Source organism: Momordica charantia (genome assembly GCF_013281855.1).
Source record: "Momordica charantia cultivar OHB3-1 chromosome 2 unlocalized genomic scaffold, Mcharantia_2.0 BLBB01000002.1, whole genome shotgun sequence".
NCBI classification, from domain to species: domain Eukaryota; kingdom Viridiplantae; phylum Streptophyta; class Magnoliopsida; order Cucurbitales; family Cucurbitaceae; genus Momordica; species Momordica charantia.
The window spans coordinates 5,511,195-5,529,932 of record NW_028275160.1 but is presented as its reverse complement, the minus strand read 5'-3'; the positions used below and the strand labels follow the sequence as shown (position 1 = coordinate 5,529,932).

Below are 18,738 nucleotides of genomic sequence, written 5' to 3'. Positions count from 1 at the left end.
ATGGTATAAATGGAATCACTATGTGAAACTATAAAACTTTTTCCTGCCTAATCCGTAACCAAGGTTTTCTTTCTTTATATATTAATCCAATCATTGCTTCTGACCAATTAATTGAAGAGTTTTTCTTTGACTTTTATTTTATGTCAAGGAATTTTTTTAACTATAAACTAAGAGTCGGTGAAGAATTAGAATGTGACGTTTTGGACAAGTAGGATTGTCTAATTGACAGTGCAGTTCAATTTTCGGATTATATATATTTGATGGGATTAAATATACATTTAAAATTTGCAAGTTTGATAATATTTAAAATAAATAAGAATATTATATTATTTATTTTTTAAAAAAAAAAATTGGAAGTAGTAATCACAATAATTGACATTGTCTTTTAGGAACTAGTAATAGCCAATATAATCTTTTCTCCGAAACATTGAATTAAAAGAAGTATTTGAAGTTATACTTAAAATAATATTCCTATTTTTTTAAAAAAATCCCCTCTATTCTAACTAAAAAACACGTTGTGAAACCATTTTTTCAAAATGAATTTTTTTTTATACTGTTCTTAAATAATTGTTCATAAATAAAGATAAAATTATCTTTTAAGTGTTAATTGGCTCAAGTGTGAGCTCAAAAAAAGGACAAAAATGGCTAGGTGTGTTTCTAATAAATAATAAAGTATAGGAATAAGAAACACACAACTGACCACACAAAAATATAAATTACATTTTCAAACTCTTTTTTATATTTTGAAAGGTCTACAGAAGAAAAAAAATTTGAGAAACAAAATTTGCATGAGTGTATTATTTATTATTTTTTTTAGAACTAAGAGTCAGAACTTTGCTCCCTTATATCCAAGGACATTCGGACGCCCAGACCTGAGAGACATAAAAATTGGTTGGTATTAAGCTCACCACAAGATTCAAAACTGAGACCTTGCATGAATGTATTAATTATCAAAGAGGAGAGGCCTATTGATTCGAAGTCACTACAAAAGGGTGTCACTAGCATAGTTCTTTCAACCTTAGCATTTCTACCCGTTGTAAAGCTTGTTGGTCATCCTTTTTATTTCATTTTCATATCACTTCCATTGTTTGGGTTTGCTTATAACCAACTTGACCTAACGAAACAACTTCGACTCTATAACCATCAATCAAATGGAGACTAGACAAGGGCTTTAGACTTTGTTCATTATGTTCTGGCCAAATAAGAACAAGCATAATCATTTTAATAGCAAGGAGGGATAAGGTGTACCTCAGCATGAGTATCCTCCAAATCCAAGGCTGTGCTGTTGACGTCCAAGACAAATCAAGAAATAACACATGAAGCATTCTCATCAGCGGGTTCAGCTCAATTCTGACTAAATAGGACTCCTCCAGAACGCTTGGAGATGAGACAACGGCGGAATTTGCCAACAAAGATACAGTCATCTGTTACAGTAAAGAACCATGTGAAAGGTTAAGAACAAGTGGCATCATTGTTATGGCTTGAGACATGGGAGTGAGAACTTAATTTAGAGAAAACTAGGAGAAAATTATAATGGCTGGAAAGGCCTGTAGCTCAGCTAATCTAGGCGGGGAAAATTCAATAGATATTCCCTCCAACTAAAAACAGAAGTCCATTGCAAGCCCACCTAATTGAAAGAATACAGAGACTGATTATTACATGGCAGAAGCTAATAATTGTAAAGAGAAGATTGATGTTTACATAAGCAATAAATAGATAAAATGACAGCATGTACTGTGTTAACGAGAAAGAAATCGGCGAACTTAAAGCAGAGTCGACGAGTTATTGACAAGTTGGTCGACTGAGGTGTCCTAAGTTTCTAATAAGTTTCCATCTGTATATGCACCCTTCATGGTCCTTATGCCATATAAACTTAACAAGCTATGTTATGGGGGCACAAATCCGCGAACTTAAAGCAGAGGATGATGATCTTTGTTTTCTCCAACTCTACAGAATAAGCTCCGTGAAAGCAAGGATGGTTTGACTCTTAACTACTAGCATTTCAGTCTTGGTAAATGTTATGGATGGCAGCAGTGATGCTTTTACAATCAAAATCGATGGTCTTTATCCAGTTCTCGAAATCTCCAATTTCCTACAATATGAACACATATTAAATTAGTATGCATGACATATCAGAATGAAAAAAGGACAGAAAGAAAACCTAAGGAAGATATGACGAAAACATAAAAGAAAAAGGCCAGGCAGCCTTTTGTAGTTTGCACTTTCAAGACTGTGATATTCATGCCATTCTTTTCAACCGGTTTCATCAACTTCAAGTCTTCAACAAGTCTTCATGTGAATCCAAGATACAAAGAAGTTGCTTATTGTTTCATCAATACTAAGTCTGAAGTCAAATAATAATATGCAGACTAAAATTGCCTAATATATTGTGATAAGATTCTTTATATGTATCCAACAAAACAAGAAGAAGCAGGCCAACAAAAAATAGCTGCAAAATAGCCCAACTTAAGTTTCACGAACTGCACTTATATTCATATTCTTCTTGATACAAAAGTACAGGGCCCTGGTAATATATATACTGCTCAGCCACTGACTTTCAATAACTGATCACTGTAATGAATCTAACAGAAAATGTTTTAACCAAAACTAAGAATTCAGAACAGCTCTAACAATACGCTAACAAAATGCATAACAACTCAATGTCTAATAGTTCACAGGCTCTTCATATGACACAGATGGCCCGTATGCAAGCTGTTAAAGTGTTTGTTAGTTCCTTAATCTTGTGTTTTCCTTTGGTTATCTCATAGCACTCTTTCCTGTTATTTCATTTAATATCCTACGAGTTTCCTTGTTAGTAGGGTCAGGCGGTTGGCCCGTGAATAGTTGAGGTGCGCGCAAGCTGGCCCGAACACACGGATATAAAAAAAATAATAAAAGAAAGCACTCTTTTCTGTTATTTCCTATCCTCTACTGTGTTGACCCGTGTAATGTCTTCTGCCTATTTAATGTAGTGCTCTGTGCCCAGCCACTGTGCTGGTGTATTTTCCTCATCTCTGTCTCCTCTTTTGCTTATTACCGTACACAAGCCGTATGCAACATTTAGACCACTATTAGAGGAAAATCCTTAGATGCAGATGTGGGTACCAGGTAGAATCAAAAGCATTATCAACTAATCCTTTAAGCTCGATTTCTGTCTCTACATCATTTAATTGACTTTTAAAAGTTCTAAAACGTTTGGGATAGCTTGCTTCTCATTAGACGACTGTCTAACCTAACTACATTTGGTTTTCAAGGTAATTCGTAGGATATTAAATCTTACATACGTGGTCATCATGGTTTGATCTTATCCCCTTTTAAGGGCATTTTGCTATTGATATATGTAATATTCATCTCATGTATGTGGCCACTATAGTTTAAACTAATTTTCTCTAAGCCTTTTGCTATCTACATCGGCTCATATTGACTACTAGTCCAACCAACTATGGTTCGTTAATAAGATTGAGCAGCCTCCCCTTCGCAACAATGCATAATTTATGTGTCTGTGCGCTGTGTATACAGCTAAAATGTAGGTTTCTAAGAGATAAAAACTAAAAATTAGCCTTCATAGAAATGAGAGCAAACCTTAATGGCGGTATTCAGAGCGTGAGTAGTGGTGAGCCATTGATCAGTCTGCTTCATAAATCGGGAAATCGTGGCCGCTAAAGCCCTAATTTCGAGCTCAATCAGCTTCTGGTTGACAAACGATTCCTGAACTCCACCATTCACAGCATGCACTAAAAGATCCGAAACGCGCACCGCCTTCTGAATAGCATCCTTCTTCGCCTTCTCTATCACGATGATTCAGAACGACGAAATTACGATTTAATTTCAGAAAATTTTTGAAATCATTAGCAGCAAAGAATTATGAAAGGAGAGAGTGAAGGAGTTAAGAGAGAGATCAAATAGAAACTAACCGGAGTCTTGCCGGAGCTTGAGAGAGGCGAACTGGTGATCGTGGACCATCTGAAGCAAGGAAGCTTCCAATCCTCCAGCCTCACTGCTCAATCTCTCAGTCTCCGACTGAAGCATCCCGCGATTACGCGCTACGGGGAGGTGCGGCCGTGATGGCCCTGACGGAGAATCCATGTTTGGCCTGCAACAGAGTATTTTGGCTTCACAACCGGGTTATTGGATAATAATCTCGATTCTACTGTTTTTTGCCCTTTTTTTCATTTTCTTTTTACTGTCTCACTTTTAATTTTGGCTAAATAAACAACGTAACCAGTCCAATAATAGTTAAGATTATATAGATCCTCACAGAACAAGTGTTTTACCTTCTTAAATTACGACAATCATATGAAGTTTCTTTCTTTGTAACAGATACAAATCGTTAGTTTGGACAATACATATGTAGAAATCTTTTTTTTTTTGTATTTATTAGCGAATTTGCTCTTTCTTTTTCTTTGTATAGTGGAGATAGTCGCACATAATGACATATCACAACCATATTATTAAAAGCTCGTGGTAAGATTGGTTTCGGATACAAAATTTAATGGCAAAATACTAACTATGATAATTACTCGATGAAGCCACCAAAAATCTTGTTACTTTATCCAAATTGTATCTAACATGACAATGGAGTTGACAGAAATTAATTTAAATAATAATAATAATATTCTAGACTATTACAGGAAAGAAAAAACCCTGAAATTAAAAAAAAATCAATGTAGAAAAACACTTGTGTTTTTTTTTTTGATAAGTAAAAATACTTGTGTATTAACTTATGAATTATGGTGTAGCATATTTTTAAACTTTTAGTAGATTTACTCATTTATTAAATGCAATGGAAGTAGTTAATATGACTACATGAACATAGGCACCGTTTACTTATTAGGAACTGTTATCGGAATGAAAATCAATCGAAATGGAAATATGAGATTGGAATCGGAATATTGTGTTAATCTCTTCTTAATTACAATAATAATAAATTTAATTTAATTTATTACTATATCATTAATAGTAAATATTTTGTTATTATAACAATTTTTTTAGTACAACATATTGGGGGAGGATTCGAACTCCCAACTGGTTGCGAGGTATATATCAATTACCAACAATTATTTAATGTCAATAAATAATAAATAATTATAATAAAATTACATCAAATAAAATAATTTGTTGTTATAACAACCACTATTTAATTTAAGATATATTATTAAAATTTATTATTCCCATATTTAACAATAATGATTTATATTTTAACAAATATATTTATATTAATGGATTATAAATTTATAATATTTTATAATAAATTTACATCAACTAATAATTTATTGTAATATAAATGAAAAAAATAATAGAAAGTATAAAACAATTAATTAAAAAAGTCACGGGTACAATAGATAAAGAGTAAAAATTGTAAAGTAATTATAATAGGCATATGGTGCACACGAGAGATAATGAATGAGAATAAGAGCAACGAAGTTATAGGAGAATAATAAGATTACACCCTTTTTAAAGAATGAGATTAACAAGTTTGAGATAGTCTAACCATTTGATTTCATTTCTACAAATTGATAAACAACATAAAAAAAATTAAAATTTTTATTACGATTCTTTGATTAAGATTCATGATAAGTAGACGGGATTATAGTTCATCGGTATATATACGTAATCTACTCCTTTCTTTAAGGACAAACGTTCGAACTTTCACAATTCAAATGTATTGGATTAGAAAAAATACAATACAAATATACTCACAAAAATATGTCAGATCGAAATAATAAAAATTTCTACTTACGCGTGTAAGGCCACTATTATTTATAAATATATTTAGGGAAAAAGAAAAATCGTTTACGCGTAGTGTAAATAGAGGGTTTTTTTTTTTTTTTTTTACTATTTCCTTCTCGAAAAAAAAAAATCTGTTGAATATATGAATTAATTAATTTAAAATAATGTGCGATAATTATGAAGGATGAAGAGTTGGTAGTTATCTTTTCAACCAAGCTTGCTTACTGCATTTTATTGATTGAGTCAATCTCTGCGGGCTCCATGTGTTTCCTTCAACTATTCTGAACTATTGGTCAAAATTCCATATCCATGCAAATTGAAAAAATTTAACTCAACGGTGATTGTAAGTTTGATTTTCATCCTCACATATTGTATAAAAAAAGATTTTTATTTTAATAATTCAAGCATAAAGAGGTTAATAATGTGAACTAATCTTACCTCAATTTTAATAAAGGAAAAATACGTGTTATATAAGTAATTAAGAACCAACATATTCATTAACACTCGATAAAAAAAATCTTCAGCTTTTTCAGTTAAACAAAAAAGTAAGTCACATTATAAGCTCACATTCAAAATTGACAATATCATATCGTTATAAAAATAATAGAGAGATTGTTTGTTGTCCTAACAAGTATAAAAGTCATATCTCAAACTTAATCCTATTGATTCTCCAAGTGTTAAAAGTGATGTGCTTTAGAGAAAATGAATTTGATCGAGATAAGAATAAGCTCTCAATAGAGAGTGAAATGATTTGTTTTTTAAAGAAAGATCCTGTGGTTCAAGACGAGGAGAAAAAAAAACTCAATTTAATTTTAGAAACTTTAAACAAGAAAATCACTATCGTAACCAATGGTAAAAAAAAAAAAAAAAAGTTGTTGACATATGTTCATAGAAAAATAGACTACCGAAAACTTCTCTAAAATTTATTTTTCGGCATCTTTCGTGGAATCCGTGTGATTCTCTTGGAGGAGACAACATTTAACTTTGACCTTTTCTAAATAAGCTGTCTTTTTATCTTTTACAATATTAAAAATATTTTTAATACTTCTTCTCTTCTCACTCTTATTAAATATTTCTAAAGAAAAAGAGAAATTTGAGTCAAATTTGTAGAGTTGAATGAGTTAAGATATCTATATCTAACAAAAAAATGTTTCGTTCCAATATTTATACTCACATTGTTGTACTAACAAAAAGAGAAATGTAAAAACGGTGAACTTTTTTTTTTAAATTAATGAGTAGTCAATTTACAAACTAGTAAGAAACTAAGTATCTTTCTAACAATATTACTGGAAGATATTCAGAGATCAAAAGTTGATAAAGGGTAATGACTTATGTTATAAAATTAAAAATCAGTATTAATTAAAAATTAAAAAGAAATAGAAAATAATAAAACTCTCATAATCTTTTACCTTAAATCATCGCAACTAGAAGTTGATAAATTATAACAAATTTCATGTTAAATTATTTAGTTTTGTCTCAAGATATGTATCTAATTGATCTTTTTTTTAAGAATATCACAAAGGTAGAAATATCTTAATCACTACACTTCTCATTTTATGTTCAAAAGGATCTATTGCGCATAAAATTAAAAATTAAAAATTTATTTAAACACGTAAGTTAAAGTAGAGGTGTAAGAACCCGAATCGAACTGACTCAAATCGAAAAATGTTTAGTTCGGTTCGGTTTTTAATAAAATTGAGGCCTTTTTTTTCTCATTTGACCTAGGCTAAATAGCATTGTTCTCCCCTTCTCTCCTTGTTCCTCCTCCTTCCCTTCCTCGAAATCGACACTGGAGAACATTGAAATTGATGCTATCGGAATGCACTTCCACTGAATTGATGGTGAAATCCTCGAAATACGACCATCGACCGGCCACATATAAGAAATTACAGACATCACCACGGAACAACACTCCTCGCTGCGGCTAGGGAAATCGTCGAGACCATCGACAAAATCTTTATGAGCATCTCTTCAGATTCCATTCAATTCCGACGAGTTTACTTCTGAATTCGAAGTTGTGTTAACTTTGAGAAGCAACCGGTAAATATATGATGTAGTACCCAGATCATGTCGAAATTGCTTGCTAGTGTCATTTTTAACGGCACAACAATGATTCTTTTTCGTCTAAATCTCCTTTTGTCCTAACAAAACCGAGACTCATTATAATATTTTCAAAAATTACACAACTTTAAAAATTAACGGTAATTTGATGTTTAAAATATATATCATATATCATGAATTTTTAAAAGACTGTCAAGCTAAGGTTGTCGAATTTCCATGGTGTGGCCAGTGGCTGCGTCTGCCTCAATAATTTCTGGAGCCAATAATGTATCATGGGCAATAAGAAGGCGGCGGCGGCGGCGGCGGCTTTCAGCTGCAACAAAGCAAATGAAAACGAACTGTTCAAAATATGCCGATGAGCCAAAAACAATAAAATAAACCTTCAAAATTGACTAATTTGATCACAAATTAATAATCCACCTGCCCACCACAACCCATTCAAAAGGCTTCTGCCAATTAACTCTTAAAAAACTTGTATTTCAAGTGTTTAATTTGTTTAATCATTATTTTCTAGACGTTGGAAAATTCCAGTCCCAATAATTTTACTGGGTCTCTTCTGTTCAAGTTTCAGGCCATCTACTACCAAATTAATACCAAATCTCTCCAATATCTTTTGTATAAATAGCCTAATTCCCTTCTTCAAACTTCAATCATCCACACTTCTCTCACTCGCTTTCTACTGATAATAATATATTATCACCAAATTCATTAGCATAATAATGGCTATTATTTCAGCTGCTTCTTCTTCTCCCAACAAAATGGCCATTGCTTTGGTTTTAGCCTTGTTGGCTGTGTTCTTGGGGAGCTCCTCAGCTCAGCTCTCCCCCAACTTCTACTACAAGAGCTGCCCCAAGCTCCTCAGCACCGTCAGAGCCGGTATCCGCTCTGCCGTCGCTAAGGAAGCTCGCATGGGCGCTTCTCTTCTCCGCCTCCACTTCCACGACTGCTTTGTTAACGTATGAAAAAGTTCTACTCTTTTGCTATACATTTTATGTTCTTTATTCTTGCTTTTGGTTAATTTTGTGCAAATGATATCCTTGATTAGGGTTGCGATGGATCGATTCTTCTGGAAGATACTCCTACGTTTAGAGGGGAGCAAACGGCGGCTCCCAATAATAGATCCGTTAGAGGGTTTAATGTGATTGAGAGTATAAAGAAAAATGTTGAAAAAATTTGTCCTGGTGTTGTATCATGCGCTGATATTTTGACTCTCTCTGCTCGAGATTCTGTTGTAACTGTGAGTTATTTTATTCTCATTAATTAACTTTCTAAACCTCCTACCTTACAAAACTGGTTTGGTTTGGTCTGGTGATGTTAACGAATGTTTTTTTTTTATAAATTAATTATTTATTTTCAGCTCGGAGGGCCAAGTTGGGAGGTGAAATTGGGAAGAAGAGATTCCAAAACAGCCAGCTTCGCCGCTGCCAACAGTGGCGCCATTCCTCCGCCGACCTCCACTCTCGACACCCTCATCAACCGATTCGGTTCCAAAGGTCTCTCCACACGAGACTTGGTTGCCTTATCAGGTACATGCATCTTATATATTATCTTAAATGTCAAATTTAATATCAAAAGATTATTTTTTTTAGTACAATATGTGAGGATAGGGATCGAATTCATAACCTCTTGGTTGGACATATATGTCAATTATCGTTGAACTATGTTCGTTTTGGTTATCAAACGATTATTATGAACATACAAATTTGATCGTCACGGTGTATGCATGCATGCAGGTGCCCACACGATCGGTCAGGCGAGATGTTTGTTTTTCAAGAATCGAATATACAACGAGACCAACATCGACGAGTCGTTCGCAGAGGAGAGGCAAAGGAACTGCCCTACAAATGGAGGGGACGACAATCATGCCCCTCTGGACTTCAGAACCCACAAGCTTTTCGACAACTACTTCTACAAGAACCTTCTCGAGAAAAAGGCTCTGTTCCGCTCCGATCAAGTGCTTCACGATGGTGGATCCACCGACTCCTTGGTCGAACTCTACGGCGACGACAGCGACGCCTTCGAGTCCGATTTTGTGGCGGCCATGATCAAGATGGGCGATATTGAGCCACTGACTGGATCGCAGGGCCAGATTAGGAAGGTCTGCAGCAGACACAACTGATCGACATGTCGAAATCTCAAACTGTTCCAACTTCAATTGTGATGAAGAATAATTTGTTTTTTGTTTTTTTTTTTTATTTTGAATTCGTTTGAGCAAATAACATAAGCCTTTATGCAAGTGTGGATGATGTGTATTTTTTCTTTTAAAGATTGTTTTCTGGTTAATGATATAATTTTATTTGTTTAATCTTCTTGACCCTTGTCCTTTGATATCAGATTTCGCTATAATGATATAATTTAACTCCAACTTCATTAATAATAATATATCAAAATTATTAAATTAGTCCATTCACATGTAACTATCATGATCATTATTCAATAGTTGATAATTATTTCTTTTTTATCACATGTAAATAATATGAACATTATTAAACAGTAATCGATAATTATTTCTTTTTTATCAGAGATTGAACCCTTCCTACCTCCAATTTATTATACTGAACAAAAGAAATTCACATTCAAACTTTATTTTTTTTCAATATATTGTTCCAACTTTGTTATACTAAATAAATGTTGACTAAAGTTTTTGTTCTCTTTTTGTTTTTTATTGGAATATTAATTATAGAGAATATATGGGGACAATAATTTGACCGTGGTGGCTATCATGAAACAATTATTTTTGCCAGTCTAATAATATAAATTTTAGCATATGTGCGACTCGACGACCTCTGCCAATTAAGCGAAACTCAATTGGTTAACACACATTTCTCGAATAAAAAAGTCATAAATTTGAACTTCCACCCTACAGGTTGATGGGTGATTTTGGAGAGGGTTATTACAGCTCCTTCTCCTATGGAAAAATAGATTTTATCCTTGTTGGCTTGTCGAGGGCTAGGGGTCGGGAGAGGTCGAGGTGACCACATGTGCCTCAATCCTATTGCTAGTTCTCGTTTAGTACTTTTATCTTACCCTTCAAATTTGGTGTTTCGACTTTCGTTGGTTGAAGCTCGATTAACATCTCACCCGAAGATCGATCTTCAGAACTCGGGGTATGCGTCGCTATACCTTAAGCATCTCTCCCAAAAATTGAAAGTATATATGAACCCGAAATGAACCAAAATCAATGGTAAAAGGATTATAACCAACACAAAGATATAAAGAAACTTCAAAGTCTTGCAAATTGTCAGCATTAAATTATATATACTTTTCTTCTATTTCCGAAAGAAAGAGAGAGAGAGAGAAAAAAGTCAATAAGAAGATATTTTTTATCCTTGTTACATTAATTTACAGAAAATATAAGGACGAATCAATCCCATTCACATGAAAATTCCAAACAATCCTTTGCAAAAAAAAAAAAAAAAATTAATCAAACAATAAATAACGAACCCTAAATAAATATTCAATATAATAATATATTGGCGGTGGCGATGGTGATGGCATCACCAAATTCGAGCTTTATTGGCTGAGAGTTTAATTATTCTAATTTAATTAAAACTCTAAGTCAAACCAATACATAATCATTAAAATGCTCCTAATTACTTTGACTTAGTCTCCACGTTTTCATTATTTTTTACTTCTTAAAAAAATAAGAACTTGCTCTTTTCTTTCTTCATTTTGACTTTGGTTTGTTTTCAATTTTACTCTTTATATGACGTTTAATTTCAAAATATTAGTAATTTGAGTTGGAAATAATGTTAAAATGACTCTAGCTTGCTTCACATGATAATGAGATATACAAACTAATGATCTAATCCAACTTGAGAAACGACTTGTGGCAATTGAAAATATATCCTACGGAAAATTTTATTCTACTAAATTGACCTCGTCTCAAGAAAGATTTTTATTTCTCTATTGGAAATTAACACGAGACTTAACAACACATAGATCCAATAATATCAATATCAAATAGAGTGAAATAGATATGCCATAAGCATTTGAACTCAAGGTTTCTCGTTCTAATTTTATATTAAATTATGGTTAAAATACTATTTTGGTCCTTTTACTTTCAGATCTAATTCATTTTGTTCCTCTACTTTTAAAATATTCATTTTGGTCCTTAATACTTTTAAAAAGTGACTATTTTGGTCCCTTAATTTCATTTTTAATCTCATTTTTCTAACACAACTTCAACGCAACACTACTCTCAATATATTTATTAAAATGTAATCATGTCTTTATATTAAAAAGATTTTCCTTACTTGTAGAATTTATATTTAAAATTTTAAAATTAAAACCAAAATGGTCATTTTTCAAAAGTACAGGACCAAAACAAATATTTTGAAAGTACTAAATGAACTAAAGTTGAAAATACAATGATCAAAATGAATCAAAATTGAGAGTACAGGACTAAAATTTTAAATAAAAAAAATAAAAAAGCATATATATATTTTAAAATATATTATATTATCACTTTATACAAGTCCACCACACATTTCCAACAAGGGACAATCAACATATGGTTCGTCTACAAATACTTTTTCCAATGGTCAATGTGTGGAAAAGTTATAATTTTCCTTAAATTACAAGTTTGCGTAATCTTTATCCAAAATAAATATAGAAAAAGACGTCTAAATTGAAAAAATAGACCCACAAAGAGCCTTGCCTTAGTTGGCTTTCTCTACTACAAAATCAAGCATAATGATGGGATTTGGTGGAATCAATCATCCTTTACAAAAAGCCAACATATTATATTCAACAATTAATGTTCATTTAAAAAAATTAAATATTCTATTTTAATATTCCAACTTGGTTCTTAATTTTTTTTTATGAGAAATCATTTGTAATCATATTGTTGTTAATTTTTTTTTGATTATTAATAAAAAAAACTCATATGTGCTTTGAAATTGAAGATCTCCATATATTTGTCCAGTCAAATAATACATCACATTAGAAAGATATATCTATTTTCAAAGCCTCATAAATACATATTAATTTTAAAGGGAAAGTATTCGGTACTTACTAAAGTACATTGGTTATTAAACTTCTCTCCATTTTTTCAAACATTTTGGCCTCCCCTTCAAGCTAATTAAAGGAGTTATATAATTTAATATAATTAGTTTTTAGAAAGCTTTCTTGCTAATTAATTATATGTTTGGTTACAACAAGTTCAAAATTTAATATTATACTTGTGTTGATTAAATGCACATTTTTTTATCTAAAAAAAAAGTAAAGAAAAACAATGATTAATGTTACTTTATGGTAAAATTGTCATTATTGCAAACTAGGAAATTTCAAAGTGGCTGCTCAAATTATAAAGTCCCTGCGGAAACTACCGCTGCATGCATGGGCCTCGTGGTTGCTTAAGATTCGCACAATTAACTTTATATAAAAAAAAAAAAACAAACAAACAAACATAATAAAATAAAGGAAAATAAAAGATTCAAAAAATTAAAATTTAGGCCCAAAAATATGAATTATTCAAAATAATCCACTCTTTTAGTCTAAAGTTTGCTTTTGTGGACCCTTCTAATTTGACTAAATGGATCGAAGCTTCAATAATTATCACACAGTCCAAGCCCCACCTCACTAATTACAATAATAATCCTCCCTTTCATCCATGGATATATTATATTTTGGTTGATTAACCGTATGGTTGGTCGGGTGCATCTATTTAAATGTTAACAAGAACTTCGACGCGTGAATTATTATATTTTTTCGTGTTCTTATAGGTTAAACCACTGCTATATTTGGCTCATAATTTCAAATTACAAAAGAAAAGTATGATTCATAAGTTTTGATTCATGGTATGGACTAAGTGCATGTTTGACGTATACTTTTCAAAGTGCCCATGGATGACTAAATTAAAATATATATATATATATAGTATTTAGTTAAAATTTTAATTAAATAGTGTTTTTAACCTAGTCAAAATGATTTTAAAAATTTTCAATAATCAGAAGTGGCTTGAAAAGTACTTAAAATTTTATTTCTTTGAGAAAACACACGTCCACTAAATATTATATAAGCTCAATTTTTAAATTGAAAAAACTTCGCTGTGCTCCTTACCTTCACGCGACCCTATAAAAACAAGACAAGTGTTTGGTTATTGCTTTTTTTATAATTATTTTATTAAATCTCATAATCTCATCAAAATCTCTTTTTTCTCACTTCCTCTCTTCGTACAACTCCTCACTCCCTTCTTTTTCTCTCATCTTGTTCATTTTCTTCTCAACTTCAAGAGTACTCTAACATCATTTTCTTCTATTTTCTTCATCTCCACTTTGTTTTTAAAATTGATGCAACTCAAGTTTATCCAATGAAAGATGAATCTCCACAAATATTTATCCACAATTTAAAGGTGTACACATATATATAAAATCTAATTTTTATTTTTCGTAGTTTTAAGTGATTGACGAGAAGTTGCCTAAATTGTATAATATTCTCTTCTATTGTTTCGTTGTGTGCCTTACTATCTTCTAATTTTAGATGGAGGATGTCTGCAATTTGTTGTTCATAACCATTTTTGCAAATGAATGTAATTTGAAGAAGTTCTGGGATATTGGATTAAAGTTATTAAATTTATTATTCTCCCTCAACTTCTAACTTCAAATGATCAAATATCAATACTGCATCAAAGTTGAGAAAAAAGGTAGACGAAGAATAGAGAAAAAGAAGGAAGTGAGAAGTGTAGGGAGAGAGAAAAAAGAGAGAAAAGTCGTCGAACCAATCTAAAAAAGAATTCAAAGAGATTTAGGGAGATTTTGATCAGATTAAGGAAATTTAATAAAATAATTAAAAGAAGCAACAACCAACGCTTGTCTTGTTTTTATAGGGCCACATGAGGGTAAGGAGCACAATGCTCCTGTTAAGAATGCTCCTGTTAAGAAGCAAAGTTTTTTCCTTTTTAAACTCTGATTGAGCCAAAACCAAATCAAACCCACAAAAAAATTTAAACCCAAACTTGTGAGAATAATTCATTATCAAAATTTTAATCTATTTTATACTTTTAGGCAAAACATCAATCAATTCAAACAAAGTCTTCTTTATTATTATCATTTTTTAACCTATTCTATAATTTTGCAGACATATAAATCCAATCCATGCAATTGCCAGTCTTTGTCTTTGAAGAGATTAGGTAATCTACCAATCGACCAATGCCAAAATTTGGCCCATCTTCATATTAAATGCCTTTAATTTTCAATCTCTAAAATTTCCACATTTTTCTACTCTCTCTCTCCCCCTTTAAACAGTGTATAAATAGCCCTTAATCAAACCACAATCATGTCCACCACACTTCTCTTCCCAATTAGCCTAAAAATGGCAATCACTGTTTCTCACACTCCCAAAAAAATGGTGGTTTTGGCTTTAGCTCTGCAGCTCTTCCTTTTGATGGGCAGCTCTTCTGCCCAGCTCTCCACCACCTTCTACTCCAAGACCTGCCCCAACCTCCTTTCCACCGTCAGGGCTGGAGTCCGCTCTGCCATCGCTAAGGAAGCCCGTATCGGCGCTTCCCTCCTCCGCCTCCACTTCCACGACTGCTTTGTTAACGTACTAAACTTTTCTTCTATTCTGTCATTTCTTTTGCTTAAACTACCAATCAACTCAAAAAGCTTGCTAAACCGTTGTATTGCAGTGAATCTAATCTGTTATGGACATTTGAATTCTTTCGTTTATACCATTGTTTGTAGGGTTGTGACGGGTCAATTCTATTAGACGACACTCCAACTTTCATGGGAGAGCAAACAGCACCTCCAAATAATAGGTCTGTTAGAGGCTTTGATGTCATAAAAGATATCAAGAGTAGCGTAGAGAAAGTTTGTCCTAGCGTTGTCTCGTGTGCTGATATTTTGACTCTTACTTCTCGTGACTCTGTCGTCATTGTAAGTTGTTGACTTTTCACTGTTAAAATTATTTAGGTTTGAAAAGTACGTCGCTTTTGATATAACTAAAAGCATTTTTCATTTAAGATTTTTAAGTAATATAAATATGTATCTAATTTATACTAACTATATTTATAGTTGGGAGGGCCAAGCTGGGAGGTGAAACTAGGAAGAAGAGATTCCAAAACAGCCAGTTTCTCCGCTGCCAGCAGCGGCGTCATCCCTCCACCGACCTCCACCCTTAGCAACCTCATCAACCGGTTTAACGCCGTAGGCCTATCAACGAAAGACATGGTTGCCTTGTCCGGTGAGAAAGATAGAAAGACAGATATTTTTTCTATTTTTATTTAAACAAAAAACGGTCACCAAAAAGATTAGTGACGACTAGTCCGAATTTAAGTATTTTTCTTAAGTTAATAAATAAGTATATAATATATATATGTTTAATCATTTATTCATATTCTTAATACTCTATCTTGGACATTGCAGGGGCCCATACGATTGGACAGGCGAGGTGCGTAAGCTTTAGAAACCGCATATACAACGAGTCCAACATAGATGCTTCGTTCGCCAAGCTAAGACAGAGAAATTGCCCAAGAAGTGGAGGAGATGACAATCTTGCCCCCCTCGACGTCGTGACACCAAAGCTTTTCGACAACTATTACTACAAGAACCTTTTGAACCAGAAGGGCTTACTCCACTCCGACCAGGTCCTCCACAACGGCGGATCTACCGACTCATTGGTCGAGCTATACAGCAAAAACGATAAGACCTTCGATGCCGATTTCGTGGCGGCTATGATCAGAATGGGAGACATCAAGCCGCTCACCGGATCACAGGGCGAGATCAGAAAGGTCTGCAGCAGACCCAACTGATTATCTCGTTCGAGATTCTGATGTTACACAAGAACTTTGACTTGTATTAATACTAAACTTGAGCCAAATAATGGATTTTTATCCTTTTTTTTTTTTTAAGAAAAGAAGAAAGAATTATTATAACTTACTTGGAAGGTAAAAGTAAAAGCATGGAGTATCTGATTACCGATAGAAATTTTCGGTAATAATTATTTTCGAAGTACTTTATAATTTGTAATTTTCTGTCCCATCTTTATTGCCTTTATTTATATTAATTTCTGAAACTTCCTTTTCCAGTAATAATTGGGATTTGATAATTATTTAGGGAAAATTTGACTTCTCAGGGCAAGAGTTTCAACTACCATCTCAATAGGAGATAATAAAATAGAAAAATACTCTCTTTAACAAAAGGATCAAATTTTGTCTTTACCCGTTAAAAAATTAATTGATAACCTATTAATTTAAAAAAAATATTTATTTTTGCATTTATTTCTTTTGGTTGTCAAATATTTAATAACAATACTCCTTTACCGTTAAAAAGCAGGTATTTTCCAATAAAATAATATAAGAAAGTGTATATTATGTGAAATGAATTTAATTTATTCTAATAAAACTCAAAAGTTAACACATCTACTCTTGTTAAAATAATAATAATAATAAATCTACTCTTGTTCGGTTCAAATTTCCACCCACATTTAAACTACAAAGAAAAATTAAATTTGTTCTAATATAATACTATTTTAAAAAAGTAATTTATAAGTTATAAAACTTTGTTTAGAAATAATAACAAATTTATCTAAAAATAAAGAAAAGGGAAAAAATACCAATCCATTAAATAAAAGAAAAATCCTGAGTAATGTCGGCCCAGTCAATTTCAAAGTGAAAGGTTCGATTTACCGATCTAAGCTTATGGGCTTGATTGTGGGCTCAACTTTTAAAATTGGGCTCAAATGGTAAATTACGTCCGTTGGGTTGAATCGAACCGAGCTTGAGATATATCTTTTTGGGCTGGGCCGAACCAACGACCTATTTCGATGTAGGTGAAAAAATAACATAAAAAAATTAATCATACCGTCAAATTCTGAACCCCTTCACTCTCGAACCATTTTATTCCATTGCCGTCGCCGCCGTCCACGGTGCCGAACCGCCCAAGAAAGCTTCATTTCAGCAACATTTCCGCCGTAATCTCAAATTCCGGCCAACTTTGGAAACTCCCACTCCTCCCCAAACTATCTACAAACGTCTACCCAATTAATTGAGTTTGAAAGTATCGACAATGGCAATTAAAGCCGTTCGGCAGCTAAATTTTCTTCATCTTCTTCCCATTCCCTAATAACTAGCTCCCAAATTTTGATAATAAACCAGAAACTCAAGTTCCTAAACGCACAGAAAAATCTTCTTATTCAATCCAAATCGGAGCTAAACTGGCGAAACAACGAAAATTTTGCTTGGGCATTTTACTCGCCGTAACTGGGCTCGTAATTTTACTCGTGATTTTAGGGTTTCCAGTTTTCAAGCCCAAACGGCCCACAATCGCCGTCGATTCGGTTTCTCTGCTCGATCTGGCCGTCTCTCTGGACCCCACGAGGCTCGCCGTCGATCTGAATCTCACTCTGATGGTGGATCTCTCCGTCAGGAACCCTAATAAAGTGGCCTTCAAATACTCCGATGGCACCGCCGTCATCAGATACAGAGGGGAAGAATTCGGAGAAGCGCCGATTCCGGCCGGCCGGTTGGCGGCCGACGGGACCCAGGGAATGAACCTCTCACTGACGATGATTGCGGACCGGCTGCTCGCCAAGCCGGAGCTCTTCCCCGACGTGGTCGCCGGAGAACTTCCGATCAGCACTTACGCCAGACTTTCCGGTAAAGTGACGGTAATCGGCGTGTTCAAGATTCATGTTGTGGCCTCGACGGCTTGTGATTTCGCCGTCGACATTAAAAACCGAAGTATTGGAGATCAGCAGTGCCATTATCGAACTCAGCTCTGACAATTTCGGATCGGCGATTTTGGGGGCCGCCGGTTTTGGCCTGAGGGTTTGTTTTAGTATTAATTTCTCACGTTTTATTTTTTTATTTAATTTTTTAGGCGTATGTGGAAATTGAAAATTGAAGAAGAAGGTAGGGGTAAATCTGGAAATGTGTGGTAAATTCAAAGCGGTTTAGCGATGGTTGTGGTGGTAATGCGCAGCGCGTGACTCGTCCATCGACACGGG

At 33.4% G+C, this 18,738-nt stretch overlaps 4 protein-coding genes across 5 annotated transcripts; 3 read left to right on the top strand and 1 right to left on the bottom strand.

Moving 5' to 3' along the window:
* Window positions 1-1,631: 1,631 nt before the first annotated feature.
* Window positions 1,632-4,167, bottom strand: BLOS1 (GCN5L1 family protein). The gene is made up of 3 exons (XM_022294089.2): window positions 3,915-4,167; window positions 3,583-3,788; window positions 1,632-2,092 (listed from the first exon to the last, which is right to left on the bottom strand). The coding sequence occupies exons 1-3, from the start codon at window positions 4,084-4,086 to the stop codon at window positions 2,003-2,005; spliced, it is 468 nt and encodes a 155-aa protein (XP_022149781.1). The 5' UTR covers window positions 4,087-4,167; the 3' UTR covers window positions 1,632-2,002.
* A 4,138-nt stretch (window positions 4,168-8,305) lies between these two features.
* On the top strand, window positions 8,306-10,096 carry LOC111018087 (peroxidase 4-like). The gene is made up of 4 exons (XM_022294036.2): window positions 8,306-8,747; window positions 8,837-9,028; window positions 9,149-9,317; window positions 9,525-10,096. Exons 1-4 carry the CDS (start codon window positions 8,511-8,513, stop codon window positions 9,908-9,910), a joined length of 984 nt encoding a protein of 327 aa, XP_022149728.1. The 5' UTR covers window positions 8,306-8,510; the 3' UTR covers window positions 9,911-10,096.
* A 4,963-nt stretch (window positions 10,097-15,059) lies between these two features.
* LOC111017988 (peroxidase 4) lies at window positions 15,060-16,760 on the top strand. 2 transcript variants are annotated; one of them, XM_022293905.2, is made up of 4 exons: window positions 15,060-15,336; window positions 15,477-15,668; window positions 15,807-15,975; window positions 16,158-16,760. In XM_022293905.2, the coding sequence occupies exons 1-4, from the start codon at window positions 15,070-15,072 to the stop codon at window positions 16,541-16,543; spliced, it is 1,014 nt and encodes a 337-aa protein (XP_022149597.1). In that variant the 5' UTR covers window positions 15,060-15,069; the 3' UTR covers window positions 16,544-16,760. The 2 variants fall into 2 exon arrangements, with proteins under 2 accessions (XP_022149597.1, XP_087976750.1); XM_088120624.1 differs by lacking the exon at window positions 15,477-15,668.
* Window positions 16,761-17,798: 1,038 nt separating this feature from the next.
* Window positions 17,799-18,662, top strand: LOC111018077 (uncharacterized). The gene is made up of 2 exons (XM_088120904.1): window positions 17,799-17,813; window positions 17,863-18,662. The coding sequence occupies exons 1-2, from the start codon at window positions 17,799-17,801 to the stop codon at window positions 18,511-18,513; spliced, it is 666 nt and encodes a 221-aa protein (XP_087977030.1). The 3' UTR covers window positions 18,514-18,662.
* The last annotated feature ends 76 nt before the right edge of the window (window positions 18,663-18,738 follow it).

What these genes read in the sequence shown, in the direction of transcription:
- BLOS1 (XM_022294089.2), bottom strand. Translation starts at nt 4,086, where the DNA reads ATGGATTCTCCGTCAGGGCCATCACGGCCGCACCTCCCCGTAGCGCGT. An exon ending in CAAGCTCCGGCAAGACTCCG is followed by an intron (nt 3,789 to 3,914) that starts GTTAGTTTCTAT and finishes TCATCGTGATAG; the next exon opens with AGAAGGCGAAGAAGGATGCT. An exon ending in CTCTGAATACCGCCATTAAG is followed by an intron (nt 2,093 to 3,582) that starts GTTTGCTCTCAT and finishes TTCATATTGTAG; the next exon opens with GAAATTGGAGATTTCGAGAA.
- LOC111018087 (XM_022294036.2), top strand. Translation starts at nt 8,511, where the DNA reads ATGGCTATTATTTCAGCTGCTTCTTCTTCTCCCAACAAAATGGCCATT. An exon ending in TCCACGACTGCTTTGTTAAC is followed by an intron (nt 8,748 to 8,836) that starts GTATGAAAAAGT and finishes ATCCTTGATTAG; the next exon opens with GGTTGCGATGGATCGATTCT. An exon ending in AGACTTGGTTGCCTTATCAG is followed by an intron (nt 9,318 to 9,524) that starts GTACATGCATCT and finishes GCATGCATGCAG; the next exon opens with GTGCCCACACGATCGGTCAG.
- LOC111017988 (XM_022293905.2), top strand. Translation starts at nt 15,070, where the DNA reads ATGTCCACCACACTTCTCTTCCCAATTAGCCTAAAAATGGCAATCACT. An exon ending in TCCACGACTGCTTTGTTAAC is followed by an intron (nt 15,337 to 15,476) that starts GTACTAAACTTT and finishes CATTGTTTGTAG; the next exon opens with GGTTGTGACGGGTCAATTCT. An exon ending in AGACATGGTTGCCTTGTCCG is followed by an intron (nt 15,976 to 16,157) that starts GTGAGAAAGATA and finishes TGGACATTGCAG; the next exon opens with GGGCCCATACGATTGGACAG.